The following is a 19,191-nucleotide window of genomic DNA, read 5'->3' as shown; positions in this document are numbered from 1 at the left end:
TAAAATACATATTGTCGAGTTTTTAAAGTGTTTTTGTTTGTAATATGTATAATAAGCATAATTTAGTTATCGCTACTGAGAATTTAACAAACATAAAAAAAGAAGTAGATAGGTTTGCAGTTTTCAAGGTGTATATTTAAATTGCATCTCTTACACACATAAAGATAAAGTTATCTATTATCAGAATCATTATAACTGTATAACTGCTACTGTGTAAAGGGAATACTGCTGTTAAAAATAACCTTATTTGTTTAAAGTGTTTGCAAACCAAATGTTATTGCACTTTTGTTCATATAGCAGTACTTTCAAGATAAAAGTGCGCAATACACTACTTTCGAATTCATTATTGAACTTTGCCATAACAATGCGATTAATCGCGATTAATCGCAAAAAATCCATGCGATTAATCGCGATTAAATATTTTAATCGTTGCCCAGCACTAATATAAACATATACAGGTATATATATGAATTATAATACAGTATGATCCTATATAATGCTGTATGATGTGTTATGAATATTGAAAATATGTTTTACTATAATTTTACAGTGCTATATGTAGATTAAAACACATTATAAATATGTTTATAATGCATGGGCATTATAGAAAGTTGTATCCCATAATGTTTGTGTGACAATATGTAGACAAGACGTCTCAGTAATTCTCTCTTCTCTTCTTTAACACTCTCACCCTCTCTGTTGAAACTGCATTGGTGACGTAGTGCTCTTCTTCACAGCTCTGTGGTAGTAACAGTGTGGGGTATTGCTTGTTATGTAATGCTGTGTGTGCAACATGCTACACACTACTCATACAGTATGCCAAACATTATTCACATCACATCTTTGTGGACACACACCTCACGTTTGGCCTAATTTCCTCTGATCTTCCTTCCATTTCCATTGGTTCCTGAAGATGTTGATCACTTTCGCCAGCAGACCTTTCTCCATTTGCTTTCTTCTTCTTTGTGCCAGATGCACATTTTCACTCCCCCCTCTTGACGGTTCAGTTTGCCTGTGAGACGCATTGAGCTTTGCATCAACTCAAAGGGCTTTTTATTGGTGTTTTAATTTTCCCCACAGCGAAAGAGAACTTGCCACCTCGGTGTGGTACAATCCCAGTATTTCTCTCACTCATTTATGGTGCCTGCTCCGTCTCATCTGATCCCGCTGTGCGTTCCTTTGCTCTTTGTTTCTAATTGTTGAAGACTTAGTAGATACCACCAGCTCCATGTACTGTTACCACAGTACTGCCATGTTTTTGGCATGCTACTGTGCTCTGAGATCAGACATGCAGGTAAGGGACTCCCAGGAGTATGTGTAGTGTGTATGAAAGGTGAAGTGGTGTGGGGAACACCAGTGAGCGAGTGGAGGCAAACTTGTTGATCTATTTATTTGTTTCTTCTGCATGTGTGTTTACCAGCTCTTTTGTTACATAAGCCTTTTCTAAAATTGGGAGGCTTTGTGAGTACAATTGGCTAACTGCCGTCTCTTAACAATATGATGTGGTTTTATCATTTTATTAGGTAATGCAACCTGCTAAGTAGGCTCAGTGTAAGCTTTGATCACTCACTACTGCAAAAGCTAAAGTTAAACATTGTGGAATAGTGATACTTGTTACCCAGAGAGGTTGGAAGGAGGTATACGTTTCCACTTAAAAACCTACGGAGCTAACATTAGCAGAGTACGTTAGCACATAATAAACTAATGTTAGCACTTCTATGCTAGGCTATCTACTAAAGGTCAACTGAATGTAAACACATGCTGCTTTTTCTTTTTTTATGATTGTAACAGTGAATAGAGACCTACCCGGCTTTACAGGAACACTGTTGTTACTTCAAGTCATTGTCTTCATTCTGGATCTCCAGGTGATGTGGTGGTTCACTTTAAAACTATGATCTGTAGCTTTAGCTTCTATCTTTATCTCTTTAACCTGTTTTCACTGCTGAATCAGTTTGACATCCTGGATACATATTGTGAGAGAGTATCTATCAAACATCTCAGAATCCCTCCTGAAATCTCTCCTCAAGTTGAAGCTCAACGTTAACCTCAGACTAAAATATATTAGAGTACTTGAAGCTTTCTACACTGACCTTCAGCAGGAGAGGGACGACTCCTGAAAGTAAAGCATGACATTGAGATTTTAAGACACCCAGAATTGTATAGTAGAAATTATAATGACATATGAGGGTGAGGTTTGGAGTCGAAACGCCAAAAATAGAACTGTAGACATTAATGTATGCCTATAGGGACATAACCTATGTACTTATTTAAGCAAAACACAATTTCATAGCTTAAAACTCATTCTAATTGCAAATATTCCATTTGCATAGTAGGCTGTAAGTAAAGCACCCACATGGCTTAGACAATAAGTGTATGAATAAACTTAAGATCGGCGGTTTGATCCCCGGCTACTCCATGTCAATGTGTCCTTGGGCAAGACAATTAACCCCAAATTGCTCTGTGCCATCAGTGTATGAATGGGTGTGAATGACATGTAGTGTAAAAGCGCTTTGAGTGGTCGGAAGAGTAGAAAGGCACAATGCAATTACAGTCCATTTACCATCCATTGTTTTTACTTACAATAATGCCACACCTTGCACACAAAGCGCTGATGTTACACTATATTGTCCCACTTCATGGACAACATAGAATCTTCTATTTCTATCTCTTCTAGACCTTTCTATTTCATTTGTTTGGTTGTGGTGTGCAGAAACACAATCATTACATTCCTGGCAGCCCAACAAGACCTGACGAATACAAATATCAGTGTAGACCTTGACTCTAATTTGGCTCAATGCTGCAATGGTTGGTGATGAATCACCACATTTAACAAGTTCTCCGTTCCTTTGTTGTCTGCCTCCCTCCACAGCAGAGGGGCTAGACTCAGCAATGTTCCCATTCACTCTCTGTGATCAATATTAATTGATTGATCCATTGGCACGTTTTTTTGTAATTTCTGCTCATATCTACATAAATCAGTAATGCTGTTCAGGATACAGATGAAGAAGGAGCCATATTTGATTTGTGTGAAAGTGTAATATTCCTCCGAGCACTAGGTGGTGTAACTGGGTGGTGTGTGGCATCACTGCTATTGCTATTTAACATTCATATTCTAAAAATGTGTTTGCTATTTTTAATCACTTTCTGTTTTGAGTTAAGACACTATGCAGTTATATATGCCAGTATAATAATGAAATTGTGACATAAAAGAATAAAGCTCCAGTGCTTGTCTAGTTTCTGTAGGATGTGCTACCTTATACTGGTGAACTTGAAGCGTAACCTATCAACGTCTTAACATGCTTTGCAGTATAAGATACAGGGATACTTTGCCTCCCGGGAATTCACAAATTTCCTTTTCCATTTGTTTGTGATGTTGACGGGTTAGTTAAATGTTTAACTACATAGTCAAACAACTTAATTTGCTTGGCCATCATCTCTGAAACAAATGTCTGCGCGCACTCGAGTGAACTCACCAACACGCGTGCAGCATTGTCACGTACAGTGTCTGGTTTCTGTTCTGACTGTAACAGCAGAATTTAAATATAACTCATGCAACAAATATTAAAAATGTATTTATTTTGGGGTGCACATTTTGCTGTCCCTATTTTTTATTATGTCAAAAAGTGATGGGAACCAAAGGCCAATAATTGGTTGCCAATTTCTCAAAATGGTTGCCAATGGCAGCCTGGCAACCCTTACTGTCGAGCCCTGATTACTATGATATAAAGCAGAGGTCTTCAACAGGGGGTCCGTGACCCCTAGGGGGTCCGCAGAGGTACTGCAGGGGGTCCGCGGCATTTCTGGTTGATTAGACAATTTTTTTTTCCAAACATGAATGTGTCCATTATGTTAATAGTTCAGTATTGTATGCAACATAACAGGTATGTTTATGCATGGCAGTGGCACTAATAGGCCATCACTCATTCTCGTTTCCACATTTATGTTTAAAATGAAAACATCAGTGTGAATAGCTTGTATGATGATTATCATGCAATTAACAGACAATGTTGATATTGGCATTGGTATCAGCTGACAAGGTATGTTTATAAATGGCAGTACACGGCCTCCCTACTCACTGTACCTTGCACATGTTTAAAATAAAAACATGAATATATGAACCTGTGTATTGTTTGAATAGCTTAGTATTGAATGCACAATAAAGAGGTATGTTTATACATGGTACTAGGCCCAGTTTACAATTTTATACAATATATATAGTCGGGGGTCCCTGCTCCATCTCTCTATCAGTTTGGGGGTCCTTGGCCTGAAAAACGTTGAAGACCCCTGATATAAAGTATTGATAAAGACTGAATATTGTTTTCTGAATAGACATCGAAACATTTATGCCCAATCAGCAGCCAGTAGCAACCGAAATATAGGACTTAGTCACTACATATATTCATCTCTGTATATGTGCTACATGAGATTAAATGCAGAGGCATTCCCAGATAAGCTGCTTAAAGTGTACTGGAAATAACATGTTTACCCTCCACAAGCTAACAGACAGTAACTTAGTACTTGACAGAGTTTCGAACACTGATGAGTCTAATTCTTACTTTTTAGAGAGATTTAGTGGATGAGGGATTGCTGCACACTAGGCCCACAGGCTGGAGCAATGTTGGAAACATGTACTACTGAGAGAGCCTGTGTGAACGTTAAGCCTCATTTGAAGCCAGTTAAATAACAGAAGTAATTGGATGAGGCAAACTGAACACGCCTGAAAACTAATATCACGTGACTCTTCACGTACACTGGGCATGCGCGTGGGTGTCGGTGTAAACAGGAAGTAGATTGGTTGCTTAGTTAAAAACAATACGACAGAGTAATAAAGTAGTCTTTAATAATGAAAAGTCGTGTTTGATACTTAAGATCTTCTCTAAAATCTTCCTCTATAAACTCAAACAGACATTTCGTGGAAAGTTTTATTTTTCAGACTTAGTTATAGCTCTGCGGGTCTTCCTCTATCTCTCTCTCTCTCTCTCTCTCTTACATCAAATTTAGTTTAAAATCAACACTTACACATAAAGGTTTACTAGATTATGGATCCATAAATGTGGTCAACACACGTCTCTCACTCGTTTCCTCCATTTCTTCGTTGTCTGTTCTCACTCGTAGCTCTGCTGGTGGCTGAAGTCTCTGTCTACTGGAGAGTAATTGCTGCTTTTGTTCCTTTATAGTTTATGTGTGTGGACTTCACAATAGTTGTGCAGAACAAAATAAGCATTAATAAGGACAGGAAAGTCCTCCGTTTTGTGTCCATCGTCCTCCCTAAAGCCGCTATCCGTGACTTCAGACGGCCGCTCCGTAGCACTGATAACGCTGCAGGACACGCAGCTCACTGATCGCTCCAATAACAGCTGTTTCCTCCGTAATAATGCAGACTTTAACTGAACAACAGCTGCTAGTAAAGACAACAAGGTCAGCAACACCTGTAATCAGTTCTCCATGTTAAATTAACCTGGTAGTCGATCGGTAATCAATGTTGTTGTTTATGAGTTTCCGGGTTAGGGTCACGTGATAGGGGAGTGACGAATCAGGGAAGGACCCGTCGTGACCAATCAAGTAGTGAACACGTCATCGTTTCCAAATGTATGCGTTTACGCCGTCCACACGAAGACGCAACCCGGAGTTCTCAAACTTATCCGTCCTCGGGAGCGTTTCCAAACTCCTCTGTTTTCGGTGCTCGAAAACTCCGGTGTAGTGTGTACGCTCAGTGTAAACGTAGCAAAACATATGTGTTTTCAAATGGAAACAGAGTAATGTGGACATGGCCCAAGACTATATAAATCCCCTATATAAATATAAATATACAATGCTCACCTTGACTCTGTGCCGTCCCGTCCGACTCCATTTGGATGAAAAGAGGTGCACAAACAACGTTGCTTTTAAAGAAAAACCCTAGGTCATAGACGTCAAACTCAAGGCCCGCCATGTCGTTTTATGTGGCCCGCAAATCCACCAGTATAAAAAAATTTAATTTTAAATTTAAAAAAATGAATGAAATGAAATGACTTCATAATTAGACTTCATAATAAAAATATCCCTGTTCCCAGAGTCAGAACTAAACATGGAGAAGCAGCGTTCAGTTGTCTGCTCCACATATCTGGAACAAAGTCCCAGAAAGCTGCAGGTCTGCTGAGTCAGCTCCTTTAAATCAAGACTGAAGACTTTTCTGTTTGCTGCCTTTAATTGAACCAGATTCAAGGATATTAATCAATTTCTGCATTTTACTACTGTATTTTATTTCTTACACTGCTTTTTAGTGTTTCAATGAATATTTTTAGTGTTTCAATGTATGTTTTTAATGGTTTTTAAATCTCCTTTTCTTTTGCCTTATGTTTTGATGCTTTTAATGGTTTTACGTGAAGCACTTTGAATTACCTTGTTGTTGAAATGTGCTATACAAATAAATGCCTTGCCTTGCCTTGGTCGAAATTATGAGATAGAAAGTCATAATTGTGAGATAGAAAGTCATAATTATGAGATAGAAAGTTGAAATTATAAGATACTTAAACACAACAGCTCCTTGGCAGGTTACCCTACATTTGACATAGAAATGGATTGTGACTACATTGAAGACTACTTTAAACGTGGCTTTACAACACATGAAATACTTAAATTGCCTGCTGTTTCACATGGGATTGTACGAAGCAAATGCACCCAGCTCTGGTCTAGAAAGAATAAACGCAGAGGGAAGGCAATTTAATGAAAGATGGGAAAGCGAATACATGTTTGTGCTTCAAGGAGAAAAACGGTCTGTCTTCTGTGTTATGAGGCAGTGTCGGTGATGAAGGCAGACGTTCTCTGAAGTCTGGTCCGTGGTAAACTTTTAAACTTCCTGTGTTGATTGTTTTTGAAAAAAATATACTGGAGCTTATACCATCAGACCACACATCATTATGAAAGATCCTAGTTTTAATCTAATTGTGTGTTTGTTTAATTGTAAGAACTCAAGGGGACTGCTGTGCCTTGAAAGTTATCATATGTGGTGTCATATATCATTGCCAAGCAACAAACCTACCAGCTGGAACAAGAACAACCCCTTATTACCATTTTCATTATTACCCTATGCTGCTCATGACACTATCTTGCTGCCATTGTATGTCTTCTGTTATTATCGTTTGAGGCATACATGCTTTTTTTGCACATTTTTATATATTTTAAATGAAAACGAGGTTCATCCTTATTGATGCTACTCAACTCAGCTAAATACTACAGTACTTGCACTTTACTGTCTTTGTGTTTGTTTTTGTTTTTCTTGTATATGCTCTTGCTGCATAGCAAAGGAACACAATTTTGTAAATAGTTGTTTGACTACTGGATTCTACCGCTACTTTCTGGCTGGATATTTCCACACACCAACAAAGTTGTCTCTCTGCGTAGCAACTGTTGCTACTTGAAGGTTTCACTGGCTTGGCAGCAGTTTGATGTACAGTAGCAGGCAGTATTTCTACATTTATGTGCATGTTTAAGAATCACGATGTATTTACGCAAACAGGAACACAATGGACCTCATGCAAGAACATTTTCATATATATTTCATATTCCTTCATGAAAATTGTAGATTTGCATAATTAACTTTTTTCTAATAATACCTTATGTGTCTGCTACGCAGCTCCAAGTCCAAGTCTTGCTGTAAGACATCCATAAAAGACCAGCCATCATTTTTTACAGCGTTTACAGTTTAAAAACGTCTCAACACAGTGAGGCCATCGATGACTGCAACGGGAGGTGTTCAAATAATTCAAGATGTTCATATTGATATTGTGGTGGTATGTGATAGCATTAGGGGGATATCATTGGGCTAAATTAATATATTTAATTTAATTGATTTAAATTGATTTGATTCAATTAGCTTATACTTTCATTTGCAGAGTCAAACTGTATTTGTTAATGTAATTTAAACTCAAAGTTTCTTCAAATGAATGAATCCATGATAAAAAACGAATTGTAAATGACTCCTTCGTCAGGTTTGGACCACTCGTAAATTGTGACTGTACCTAAATGTAAATTCAAGAGATGAGTAAATTGGTTCTCCTAAATCATGCGTATGTCCACTGAAGAACAAATCTGTTTGTACGAGTGGTTCTTGCATGAGGCCCCATGTGCTTTCACCAGACCTTTTTCTCTCACTCTTATCCTGCTGGACCTGAAGCTGGCTGGTAGCCTGGTTACTCTGGGTCTGGTAGGACAGTAACTCCAATTCTCTTTCAGGATCTGTGTCAGGTTATTTCTGAGGTTGTAGTGTGTGTAGAGTAGGTGTTGTATTTGACCGCTTTCTAATGTCATTTTTGTATTATTTTATTTATTTCAACCTGTCTGTTTGTTAAGGGGGAAAAAACAAGTCGCGCGGATGTTTTCGTCTGCGTCTCTGTATTTGTCTTTAACAACAGTAAATACGCCTGTTTAGTAGCATCTAGTGAAAGCAGCAGAAAACCACAGAAAACTGTCTGGAAAAGACTGCACATTATCCTATTACTATACAGTAAGTGGTCTCATGTGTATATGCACACCCAATGTAGAACCGTTTCCCACTAAGCTTCTCAGTTTAGCTTTGGTTGCGTTTGTTGTGCTTTCATCCTGTGTGAAATGTACTTTGACTCTCACCTCCTTCCTGGACTTCTTCCTTGCGTGCCAAAAAGTGTTGGTATTGACACAATAATAAATGACCAAACACAATTACATTCAATGTTAGCCACAGTGTGTGGTTAATCGACATAAGAAATTTGCTATGAAGCTCAAAAGAATATGTAGTTGACATAAATGGGTGGCCGTGGCTCAGCCACTGCAATTCTGAGCCACAGAGCTGTCTTCCAATCAGAGGGTTGGCGGTTCAATCCTCGACATTCCCAGTCTGCATGGTTAAGTGTCTTTTGCCAAGAAACGGACCCCCAAATTGCTCCTGAAGGCTGCGCCTTTGGTGCATGAATGTGAATTCGGTTAGATGTGTGTTGGTTGAAGAAAAACATGGAGTGTAAAGGGCTTTGACTGGTCGGAAGACTGGACAGGCTCTCTGCAAATGTTAGTCAATTTACTGTTTACCATTTAGGCATTCATTGTTGAAAGAATTCTCCAAAATGTTCACTTTCAATTGGTGTTGTGGTTGCAAAAGTCTTAACAGTGGCTTTAAACACTCATTTGAGAGAGTCCCAAGACACATTTAGAATATTGTGTCATTCATATTTGTACCGGCCTCACACAATTTAAATTTGTAACACCAGTGCTGTGTGTGCTGTTTTCCTTCTGTTTTCATTGTTGATTGATTTGAATGTTCATATGTCTAAAATAATACATTTACTTAAAATTTAATTAAGTTTAATTGTTGAATCATTTTCAATTTCCGAAGTTGTGGGAAAAGATCTAGATTTCCATTTTTTCTTCATATCACTGTTAAAAACATTTGCCTTCTCTGCACAAACAGGAAAAAGTAAAGAAAATGCTAATTTGGATGGCAAGTGTTAACGAAGTTTACCATTCTCCTACTGAAAACAATGAACATCCTGACATGCTGTCATTCACCTACTGACACACTGTGAATGCAGCATTTGGTTAAGCTTCTTTTTTGATACCATTAAGCAGACAATATAGCAGCTGACACAGTTGACAAGCTTCTATTCTTGCGATTTCCTTCACAAACGCAACGTATTTTAAATTTACGCTCACAGCCACCAATTTAGATGATCACATTCTTGTCTTTTGTATGTATTTGTAGTCAAACTTTTTTTGTGCTCTGCTGTGTGATTCACCTGTTAAAGTGTCCGTGCTGCAGCAGAGTCGGTGCTGCCTATGGTTCCCTCTTGGCTGAACTCCCTACTGTGGGGCGGGGTGTGGGAGGGAACTTGTTTGCCGCAGTTACCGATGCAGCGATGGGGAAGCAATTCATTGCTGTCCCGCAACACTGACAACGCTTGCACACACACACACACATAGACCGGCACAATGAGCAGCCAGTCTGAGTGCTGCCAGAGAGCAGGCTGTAGTTTGAAGAGAGCACCTCCCAACTAGAGAGATATCAGTTAAAATCTCCACACACACACAGAGAGTCAAACACATCCTCACACACAGGCATGGAGGAGGAGAAGGAAAAGACCGCGGAGGTAAGAAGAGACTTTTAGGCCGTTCACAGTTTTAGTATTTACAAGATATATGTGGGTGAGAGGGAGAAACTGTTTGTGTGTGCATAGGCATATTTGTTCATTGTGTATGCCAGCTCACCCTGCTGGGTGGAAAGGAGCCTGAGTTGTGTTGCAGAAAACTGCACCTAAGTCTAATTTCCTTCCAGTGTCTTCTTAACCCCACCAGGGTCCCTCTCTGCTGTAGTTCCCGACTCTCACTGACGTCTTACCACAGTGAGGTTCAGCTATACAGGCTTATAGAGCGGAGCCTCTGAATCATTCATGTATGTAAATCTCAGTGGTGAGCCACTGTAGCCCCTTTTCTCTGCTGCCTTATTTGTGACACAGTTCAGTAAAAAGCAAGAGATTTTCATCCACTGAACACAAAGAGAACAGCCAGTGTTGTCAGGAGGGATGTCGTGCTGAAACTATAAATGTGTTAGTTGATTGACAGAAAATTGATCAGTTATAATTTTAGTAATCTATTAATTGCTTAAGACATTGATGATGCAAAACCACTAAATAAGTCATGGTTCCAGCTTCTCAAATATGAGACTACTCATTTAACTTTAGTAACATTACCATTTTGCAGATTTGTCAGCTTTGTCTTCGGCATCCTTCTCCCGAAATAAACAGCATTTCTCCTTTCAACGTATTCTCAGACAACAGTTGGTGTAATATCTTACGAAAAAGTTACTCCTCATTTTTCACGCGTTTTCCAACGAAAGTCTGGCAACACGTGTCAATTTCCACTAGTAACATGCAGACAGTCTTTTTAAAATACACTTCTGTCTTCACGGGAAAATACTTAGTTAGGTTTAGGCAAAAAAAAGACTTGGTTAGGTTTAGGCAAAAAAAAAAGACTTAGTTAGGTTTAGGAAACTATTGTGGTTTGGGTTGAAATAACTACAGAAGTGGCGTTTTCTTAAGTAAGGCAGTTACGTGACAAATGATCAGTGGTGGGCCGTCAGGGCCAGCAAGGCCTTCTCTGCTGGCCTAAACAGAATCACAAAGTTATAGCTATATTATAATTTTATAATTTTTCATAAATACACTACATGTATTATAATTATTTTTCCCATTATCTTATTTTCTCATTGCACAGCTACTGTCTTCCTCAGTTGCTCTGCTTCCAGCACAGCTTGTTTTAAGTAGAGCTTTTATCCAATCAGATTTCACCTCTGTGTCTCTAGGTAAGAACAGAGGCCCGAGGTCCTCTAAGTAGACTTTGTAGTTTAAGTAAATGGGGACGATATTGTTGATTGTCATAGTCTTCAACCAATCAGATCTTTAGTTTGGGCGTATTCTTTGACATGTCAGAGCTGTCTAGGTAGCCTACAAGTACGTCAGCATTAACGTGCGCCGTGATTGGTCAGTGGGCAAGTGACTGTTGTGAAGCTGAAAGCTAGCTAGCAGAAGGTAGTAGTAGTAGTAAGAGATCAAGTTGAAAGATATGTACGAAGTTATGACATTGACATGACATTTTTAGCGTTTTGCTTGGTGTAGCTTTGTTTTTTTAACACTCAATGACTGAAGGAGGAGGAGAAACGGATTTGGGAGTTACTGGCAACGCCTTTCTGGAGAAGGACATTTCCAGAAAAGCTGGACATCGTATCAAAGGGTCGGCCAACCCCACAGCTAGCAGCCCTGGCCCAGCCAGGAAAAGGATTTGTATGAACGGTATTTCTGTCTGACAGCGTCGGAGAAGCGTTGCACATTTTATGGCTAAGAATGCGTTTTATTTGCAACTGAGCGTCTTGCTGTTTGGAGCTACGCTACGCTAACCTGAGGTGGCTAACCAAGGCAACAACACAACACCATAGCACGACAGGACACTTACAAACTACGGTGCTTTTGAAAACTTTTGGAGAGACCCGAGTGGATCTACAACTCAACGAACACGTTCGCAGGAGGACCTCTGGCTGGAACTGAACCGCACCGATGTTCTGTACAACCGTACTAAACTCTTTGTTAACAAAGAAAGGAGGATGGACTTTGTCTTTAAGTGAACAGCAGCTTTGGTAAGTGAAGTGCTTTTGTGTTTTTACATCTGCAGTAGCGTTATTACTGTGTTCATTTGTCTATGGCAGGGGTCTTCAACTAAAATTCCAAAAGGTCCAGATTGAGAAAATCTCCTCGGGCAAAGGCCCGAAACATTACAATAATATCTAACTCGCGCTATTTAGTGCCATATATATGGCACTAAATATATATGGCGCTATTTAGTGCCATATATAAATATATATATTCAAGAAGCCTAGTAGTAGTAACGTCTCTGTGTAGTCAACAACTGTCAAATCAAATAAAGAAAGTAGGCTACACATCAATTATATTTTAACAATTATTATTCTCAGTTTTTAAATTTAACTGGATGGATTATAAATAATACATAGAAATACATAAATAAATGTTCGTCTCATTTCAAGTAAAATAAGGACTGGATTAAAGAATAACTGACATAACAGAAAGCTTTTGAAAAAATGTGCATCTTAAAATAAAGTAATTCATTTTCGAAAAATTTATTTCACTGAATTGTCCTGCAGCTTTAAATTCAGTTCATTCAGGTGTGAAGTGATGTCAATAAAACAGCCACAATATTATATTTTTCTCATCTAAAAAGAGAAATCAGTGTGCATGGACTTTATCTGTGGTTATTAACACTTGTTTCAGCTCTATTCTCTCTGTTAACATCATTGAACAGTGAATTCATGTGTTAGGCTTCTGATCATTTTGGGCTCTTAGGTTTATTTTCTGTGTCTTCATTTCAGATGTGAGAGGATACGTTTGTTCAAAAGAGTTGTGCTTTGCCTCGTAGTGCGCTTCATTTGCCGCTTTTATCAATAGTTACGGTTTCTGAACATATGAGACATGCTGGTTTTAACTGCCTGTGGGAAGAATTAACCTATAAGATTCTGTTCATTATTGCTTATAAATTCTGTTCTCTCTGAACACATTTCTTTTTGGAGAACGTCATGTGAGATAACTTCTCTGATTATCGCAATTCTCCTGCTCTTCTTTCTATTTCCTCGTCTCAGCCCCGTGTGTCACGGTGTGTGTAAATCTCACTCGAGTCAGGAAACTTGTCAGAATACCCATATTTGATTGGCTGAGCTGCATCACGTGATGTGATTCACAACGCATTGGTCGGTGTGTTTCCTGCACTGCTGAACAAGTGCCGTAACGGCTGAATAACCTGTGTCGGTTAAAGTATAAACTCGCTTTCTAAAATGTAGATTTCCAAATTATATATCGGTTTGAGATACTGGGTCCGGATGCAACTGCATCTGGGTCGGATCTGGACCGCGGTCCGCCAGTTGGGGACCCCTGGTCTATGGTGTCATTTTTATGATATGGTTAATATTGTTCCCTCTGAAGTGAATAATACTTGACTGGTGCTCTTCAGTGTGCGGTGGAATACGTGTTTTAGCGCCACAGAGTTGCTGGATTGATTTGTCATGCTTTGTTGTCATATAATTATATGTGACTGGTTGTTGTGAGTTTGCTCTTGTCATTGTGTTAATTACATTGATTCTGACTATATGCATTGTCCGTTAATGACACAGCATCCCATCATGCGCGAGGTTAGTGTCGGACATTTGATTCTCTGTTTGGGCTCTTGTTTTTTTTACAAAGCAAGAATGATGGTCTGGAGAAATGGGGATTGTGTGGCGATTGCTTTAGCCCTGTTTGAATCAGTAGGGAACAGCTAAACGCTGTGGGGAGAGTTTGTAGCGTGTGTGCTGCTGCTGTTGTTTTCCTGCTAAGCTAGTTTAGCATAGCCTCCCAGGGTACAATGTTTTTCTTCCATGGGGGGCATGTCTTACAGCACATTGTCTGTTACGTTGGGTGGGTTGCCAGGTTGAGCGCAGTGGCTCCACTGAAAGAACATTATATTTCCCACAATTTAAGCTTCTGCATTTTCCAATTGCAGTATTATTCAAACGTATTGTTCGGTTCATAAGCCTCGTACCGAACGGTTTAATACAAATACGTGTATTGTTACACCCCTAGAAACAAATAATAACCGCAGCTGTGGCGTCATAATGAGGTTATTAGGAGGTGGTTCAACTGTAGTAGGACAGCACTGAAGGCCCAGGTATAAAATGCACGGCCCGCCACTGCAAATGATCAACGTTGACTTGTTTCACACGGGGCACGAACAACGGTCTCCTAGGTGAAAGACCGGTTTTGGTTTGACCCATCCACCACACTGCCTGCTGTGTGCAGGTTTTTGCGCTCTTTCTACTTCTTCGGTCATTAACACGTGGATTACATACAAATTTATTTCATGGATATCTTCCAATTACAGCTCATTCATTTTCGTGGGTATAGCTACAAATGGTGTACGAGAACAGCCTGCTCCTTTGCACATGTCCAAACCATCTCAATCTTGCCTCTCTTGCCTTGTCTCCAGACCTGAGCTGTCTCTCTAATAGTCTCATTCCTAATGAGCAGCTCTTCTCTTCCACCCAGTGCTCCTCCTTTACACCACAACAGTCTTCCTTCTTCAACGTCCACCATTTGATCTTTGGCTCTGCCTTCATTCTTGTCCTCTTCTCCTGCCACCACCTTGCAGTCTCCAATCTCTTCCAAGTGGCACCTCCTGCATAAGACATTTTCCATATGTGTCCACCACATTTCCATTGTTTTCGCAAAATCCACCACCATCTTAAAGTCGTAAAGGAACATTCAAAATTCCATCTCTCACCTCCACACTCCTACCCTTTTCTCCTCTCCTGCTGCCTCTAGACATACATTCCCCCTCTCCTTCTCCTTTGGTCACCCAGGCCTTAACCGATCCGGTGTGGAACTCTAATTTATGATCCGCATATTAGATTTGGCATAGCTTTTACGCCGGATGCCCTTCCTGACGCAACCCTCCACATTTTTCCAGGCTAGGGACTGGCACAAAGAATGTACTGGCTCGTGCAGCCCCGGTGGCTGGGTTATAGGCCAGCTGTAATTTAAAGAAAAACGTGTTTTAAATGGAAATACAGCTTGAATCTTTTTCAAGCTGTATTTCAATTTCTGCAATTACTCTCATGTGCATAATGATATCTACTGGCCATTATGAATGCCAACCTACCTTTTACTCTTTTCATTCAAACACTAACCAGTAGTCCTATTAGTTATATAACAGAACATTGGCTACAGTGATGTTTTCATCTTGAGAAAATCAGTCATTTTGTCTTGTTACAAGCCAGCTGGAGCTGTCTGAAATTTGCTAGGAAATGGTTTGTGATAATGACTGAAAAAGCATGTTGATTCCTCATGTTTTGGTCCCACGGCCTCCCTTTGTGAGAGCCGTGAGAGGCCTCTAGCCCATTCATGCTTTCTCTCTGTCTTTCTCTCTGGTGGCCTCTCTATCTTCCTTCTCTCTCTCTCTCTCTGTCTCTCTCTCTCTCTGTCTCTTTCTCTCTCTGTCTCTCTCTCTCTCTCTCTCTCTCTCTCTGTCTCTTTCTCTCTCTCTCTGTCTCTGTCTCTCTCTCTCTCCGGCTCGTCCTTTCTCTTGTCAGAATGCAGGTATTGTTCAGAGGGGAAAGCTCCATAGTTTTCTGGACTGGATGTAAGAGGTAGACTTGTGTGAGAAAGAGAAAGGTAAGGCATATCAAACAGAAGGAAAGGAGACAGAAATCATTCCCCAGCCTTTAAGCTGCCGTTGATATCAGCAACAATTTGATTCCTCATTATGCTCACTTGGTGAAAGACAATGCGGCCAAGCAAATTTCAGCTGGTATTTAAAGACCTAAACCAACAATGAATGCATGCTTTGAATTTTGTGTGTATCCAAAGCCTGATATATCTTCTTTGGCTGTACCACAGAGCTCAATTGCTGTCCAACAATCTTCAAACACACATCAGTGAGCCTCACTGTAGCACTGGGTGACATGTTCCTTCATTACCATGAACACACACTGTAGTTTATTTTGACTCAATCCCACAAACACTGTCCTGCAGGACAGAATACTAATTCACCAAATGTGGATTCATCTGCCGCTTAAAATCTCCTCCTTTTCAATAAGTTGGGCCAGCTGTTCTAGTGTTTTTAAAGATTTGCATCTTCAGTAGGAATCAGTGGGATTGGAGCTGAGTGTCACAGACACAGTACTTAAGTCAGAAAGTATTGACAGAAGGACTAACACATTGTTGGAACACATCTTTTAATGGCATTTGTTGATTCACAGCTCTGTCCAAGACAGCCACAGTGTCTCACTGCGGCTCTCAGCCTGCCTCATTAATATGGATTAAAATGGATAATGGAACACCATCTTAAACTCAGTCTCACGAAGACTTAACTCCTGGTGATCCCAGTCAGTGCTTTTGATCAGCACGATATTAGTCTCCCAGCTCTGCTCCACCCTGCTCTCTCCACTAAAGTCTGCAAGAAATCTGGGCATCTTGTAGGGCAGCACAATTAATCAAACTCAGTAGCGGGCCGTGCATTTTATACCTGGGCCTTCACTGCTGTCCTGCAGCTGAAATACCACCTTATAACCACATTATGGCGCCACAGCTATTATTCATTTTTAAGGCTGTAACTATGTACATCTTCGTATTAAATCGTTCAGTACGAGTCATTTGAATAATGCCAGAGCATTTAGAAAATGCAAAAGCCTAAATTCAGGAAAATATAATGTTCTCAGCTGGTCTGGCTGTGGGATCTACCGTCATTCCTTAATGACAAGCCACGACCCAAAGAGATTATCATAGGATTTTACTTTCACAACTTTAACGTTGAACGTACTGCTCTGCAATGTCTTTCCTCGTCTCAGTCTCCTGTGTCATGGTGTGTGGTACATCTGATCTCACTCAGTCAGAATGCTCATATTTGATTGGCTGAGCTGCATCACATGATGTGATTCACTACCCGACAGCCTCTGCTGTTAAGTTTCAGAGCTGCACATGGACACTGAGCAGCATGTAATGCTGACGTCATTATAGGCCGGCTCGCAGGCTCTGGCACGTTAAAGAATACGCCCAACATGTCAAACTAAAGATCTGATTGGTTGAACACTATGACAATCAACAATATCGTCTCCATTTACTTTAATCTGCACTGGCTGCAGGTGAGAGTGTGCAGGCCTCGGGCCTCTCTTCTTACCTAGAGACACAGAGGTGAAATCTGATTGGATAAAAGCTCTACTTAAAACAAGCTGCACTGGAGGCACAGCAACTGAGGAAGACAGTAGCTGTGCAATGAGAAAATAAGATAATGGGGACATTTTTTTTATAAATTATAATACATGTAGTGTATTTAAGAAAAATTATAAAATTATAAAATAGATATAGCTTTGTGATTCTGTTTAGGCCAGCAGAGAAGGCTTTGCAGGCCCTGACGGCCCGCCACTGATCAAACTGTTTATCAAGATCACGATTTTGGCTTCCCACAATTAAATGAACATGATCGCCTGCGATATTGACATTCAAAATTATTGCTCCGCTCATCGAAAACTCAGCTGCACGTTATTAACAACACAACTGAGCACTCCACCCCCCCTACTCCACTAGCAGTGTGTGCCTTCATACCAGACAGGCAACACATCCTACTTTTTCGCATTTGTTTTTCAAACTCTTGCAAGTAATTATGCACAAAAAAACCATGATATGTTTGATATGTTCTGATTTAAAATAAGAAAACAATGATTGGGCATTGTCTGATGAATGTTAATACAGTAAATCCACATGAAACTACTACATTGCACAAACACAGGACTTTCACCCAGGAAACCGCTGTGCGTCTCCCGGCTGAAACCAAGTTAACATTGACTTCTTTGACCTTGCTTTTGTTACGTAACCTACCTAGCCTGTGTAACAAGCATATTTATTGTACGTAACAAACATAGCTGTTTTAACCCAAACCACGATCTCTGTTAAGCCTGACCAAGTACTTTTGTTGTGTAAGTAAAGATAAAACATAAGTAAACCAGGAAGTTTATTTTTGTTTATGCATGTAATGAGAGGAAACTGTACGTTTCCTGTGAACATGTACGGTCGTTTTGAAAAAGGTTGTATGCATTAAACGAGCGGAAACTGACACCGGCCACACGTCTAAAACTGATGCTAGAGCGTCATGGTTTGAAGTGGGGGACTCTGACAAAGCGACCAGTATTTTAAGAGGTGAGAGTGATAATATGTTGATATTTAATTATGTGAGAAATAGTGTGAAGGGACATGGTTGTATGTTGTATTCTGTTGATGCGTAACCACAGCCACTTGTGAAGCAGTGTTGATATTCCTCTTGAATTGACATATTTGTAGTTGTATCATTAACCTAGTGTGGGGGAAGCGCTGTGTGTAAACATCATCCATCAGCCACCAAGTGGGTTCAGTTCACAGCTCGGATTCCACATGCTATCTGTCTCTGAGTCATGGGCTCTGTGGTGGTGGAAATCCATCCATCCATCCATTTTCCTCCGCTTATCCGGGGTCGGGTCGCGGTGGCAACAGGCCAAGCAGGCTGACCCAGACTTCCCTCTCACCGGCAACATGTTCCAGCTCATTCTGGGGGATCCCGAGGTGTTCCCAGGCCAGCTGGGAGATGTAATCTCTCCAGCGTGTTCTGGGTCTTCCCCGGGGTCTCTTCCCAGTTGGACGTGCCTGGAAAACCTCCAGTGGGAGGCGTCCAGGAGGCATCCTAATTAGATGCCCGAACCACCTCAGCTGACTCCTTTCGACGCGAAGGAGTAGCGGCTCGACTCCAAGCTCCCTCCTGATGACCGAGCTCCTTACCCTATCTCTAAGGCTGAGCCCGGCCACCCTACGGAGGAAGCTCATTTCGGCCGCTTGTAGCCGCGACCTTGTCCTTTCGGTCACGACCCAGAGTTCGTGACCATAGGTGAGGGTAGGAACGTAGACCGAGTGGTAAATTGAGAGCTTTGCCTTCCGGCTCAGCTCCCTCTTCACCAAGACGGTCCGGTGCGGCGCCTGCTTTACTGCTGCAGCCGCACCGATCCGTCTGTCGATCTCCCGCTCCATCTTACCCTCACTCGTGAACAAGACCCCAAGATACTTGAACTCCTTCGCTTGAGGTAGGCACTCCGTCCCCACCTGGAGGGAGCAATCCACCGGTTTCCGG

At 40.6% G+C, this 19,191-nt stretch overlaps 1 protein-coding gene across 1 annotated transcript in view; it reads left to right on the top strand.

Annotated features, from left to right (window-relative positions):
* The window catches only part of dlg2 (discs, large homolog 2 (Drosophila)), a 284,548-nt gene that overhangs the window by 99,650 nt on the left and 165,707 nt on the right, over positions 1-19,191 (top strand). The window contains exon 7 of the mRNA XM_076101603.1: positions 10,044-10,097. Within this exon, the coding sequence (XP_075957718.1) occupies positions 10,044-10,097 (54 nt within the window). The remainder of the gene's footprint in view (positions 1-10,043; positions 10,098-19,191) is intronic.

The sequence above is a fragment of the Anarhichas minor genome, unplaced genomic scaffold (genome assembly GCF_050575085.1).
Source record: "Anarhichas minor isolate MPS153535 unplaced genomic scaffold, ASM5057508v1 ptg000027l, whole genome shotgun sequence".
In the NCBI taxonomy this organism is placed as follows: domain Eukaryota; kingdom Metazoa; phylum Chordata; class Actinopteri; order Perciformes; family Anarhichadidae; genus Anarhichas; species Anarhichas minor.
This window is presented reverse-complemented; position numbering and strand designations above follow the sequence as displayed.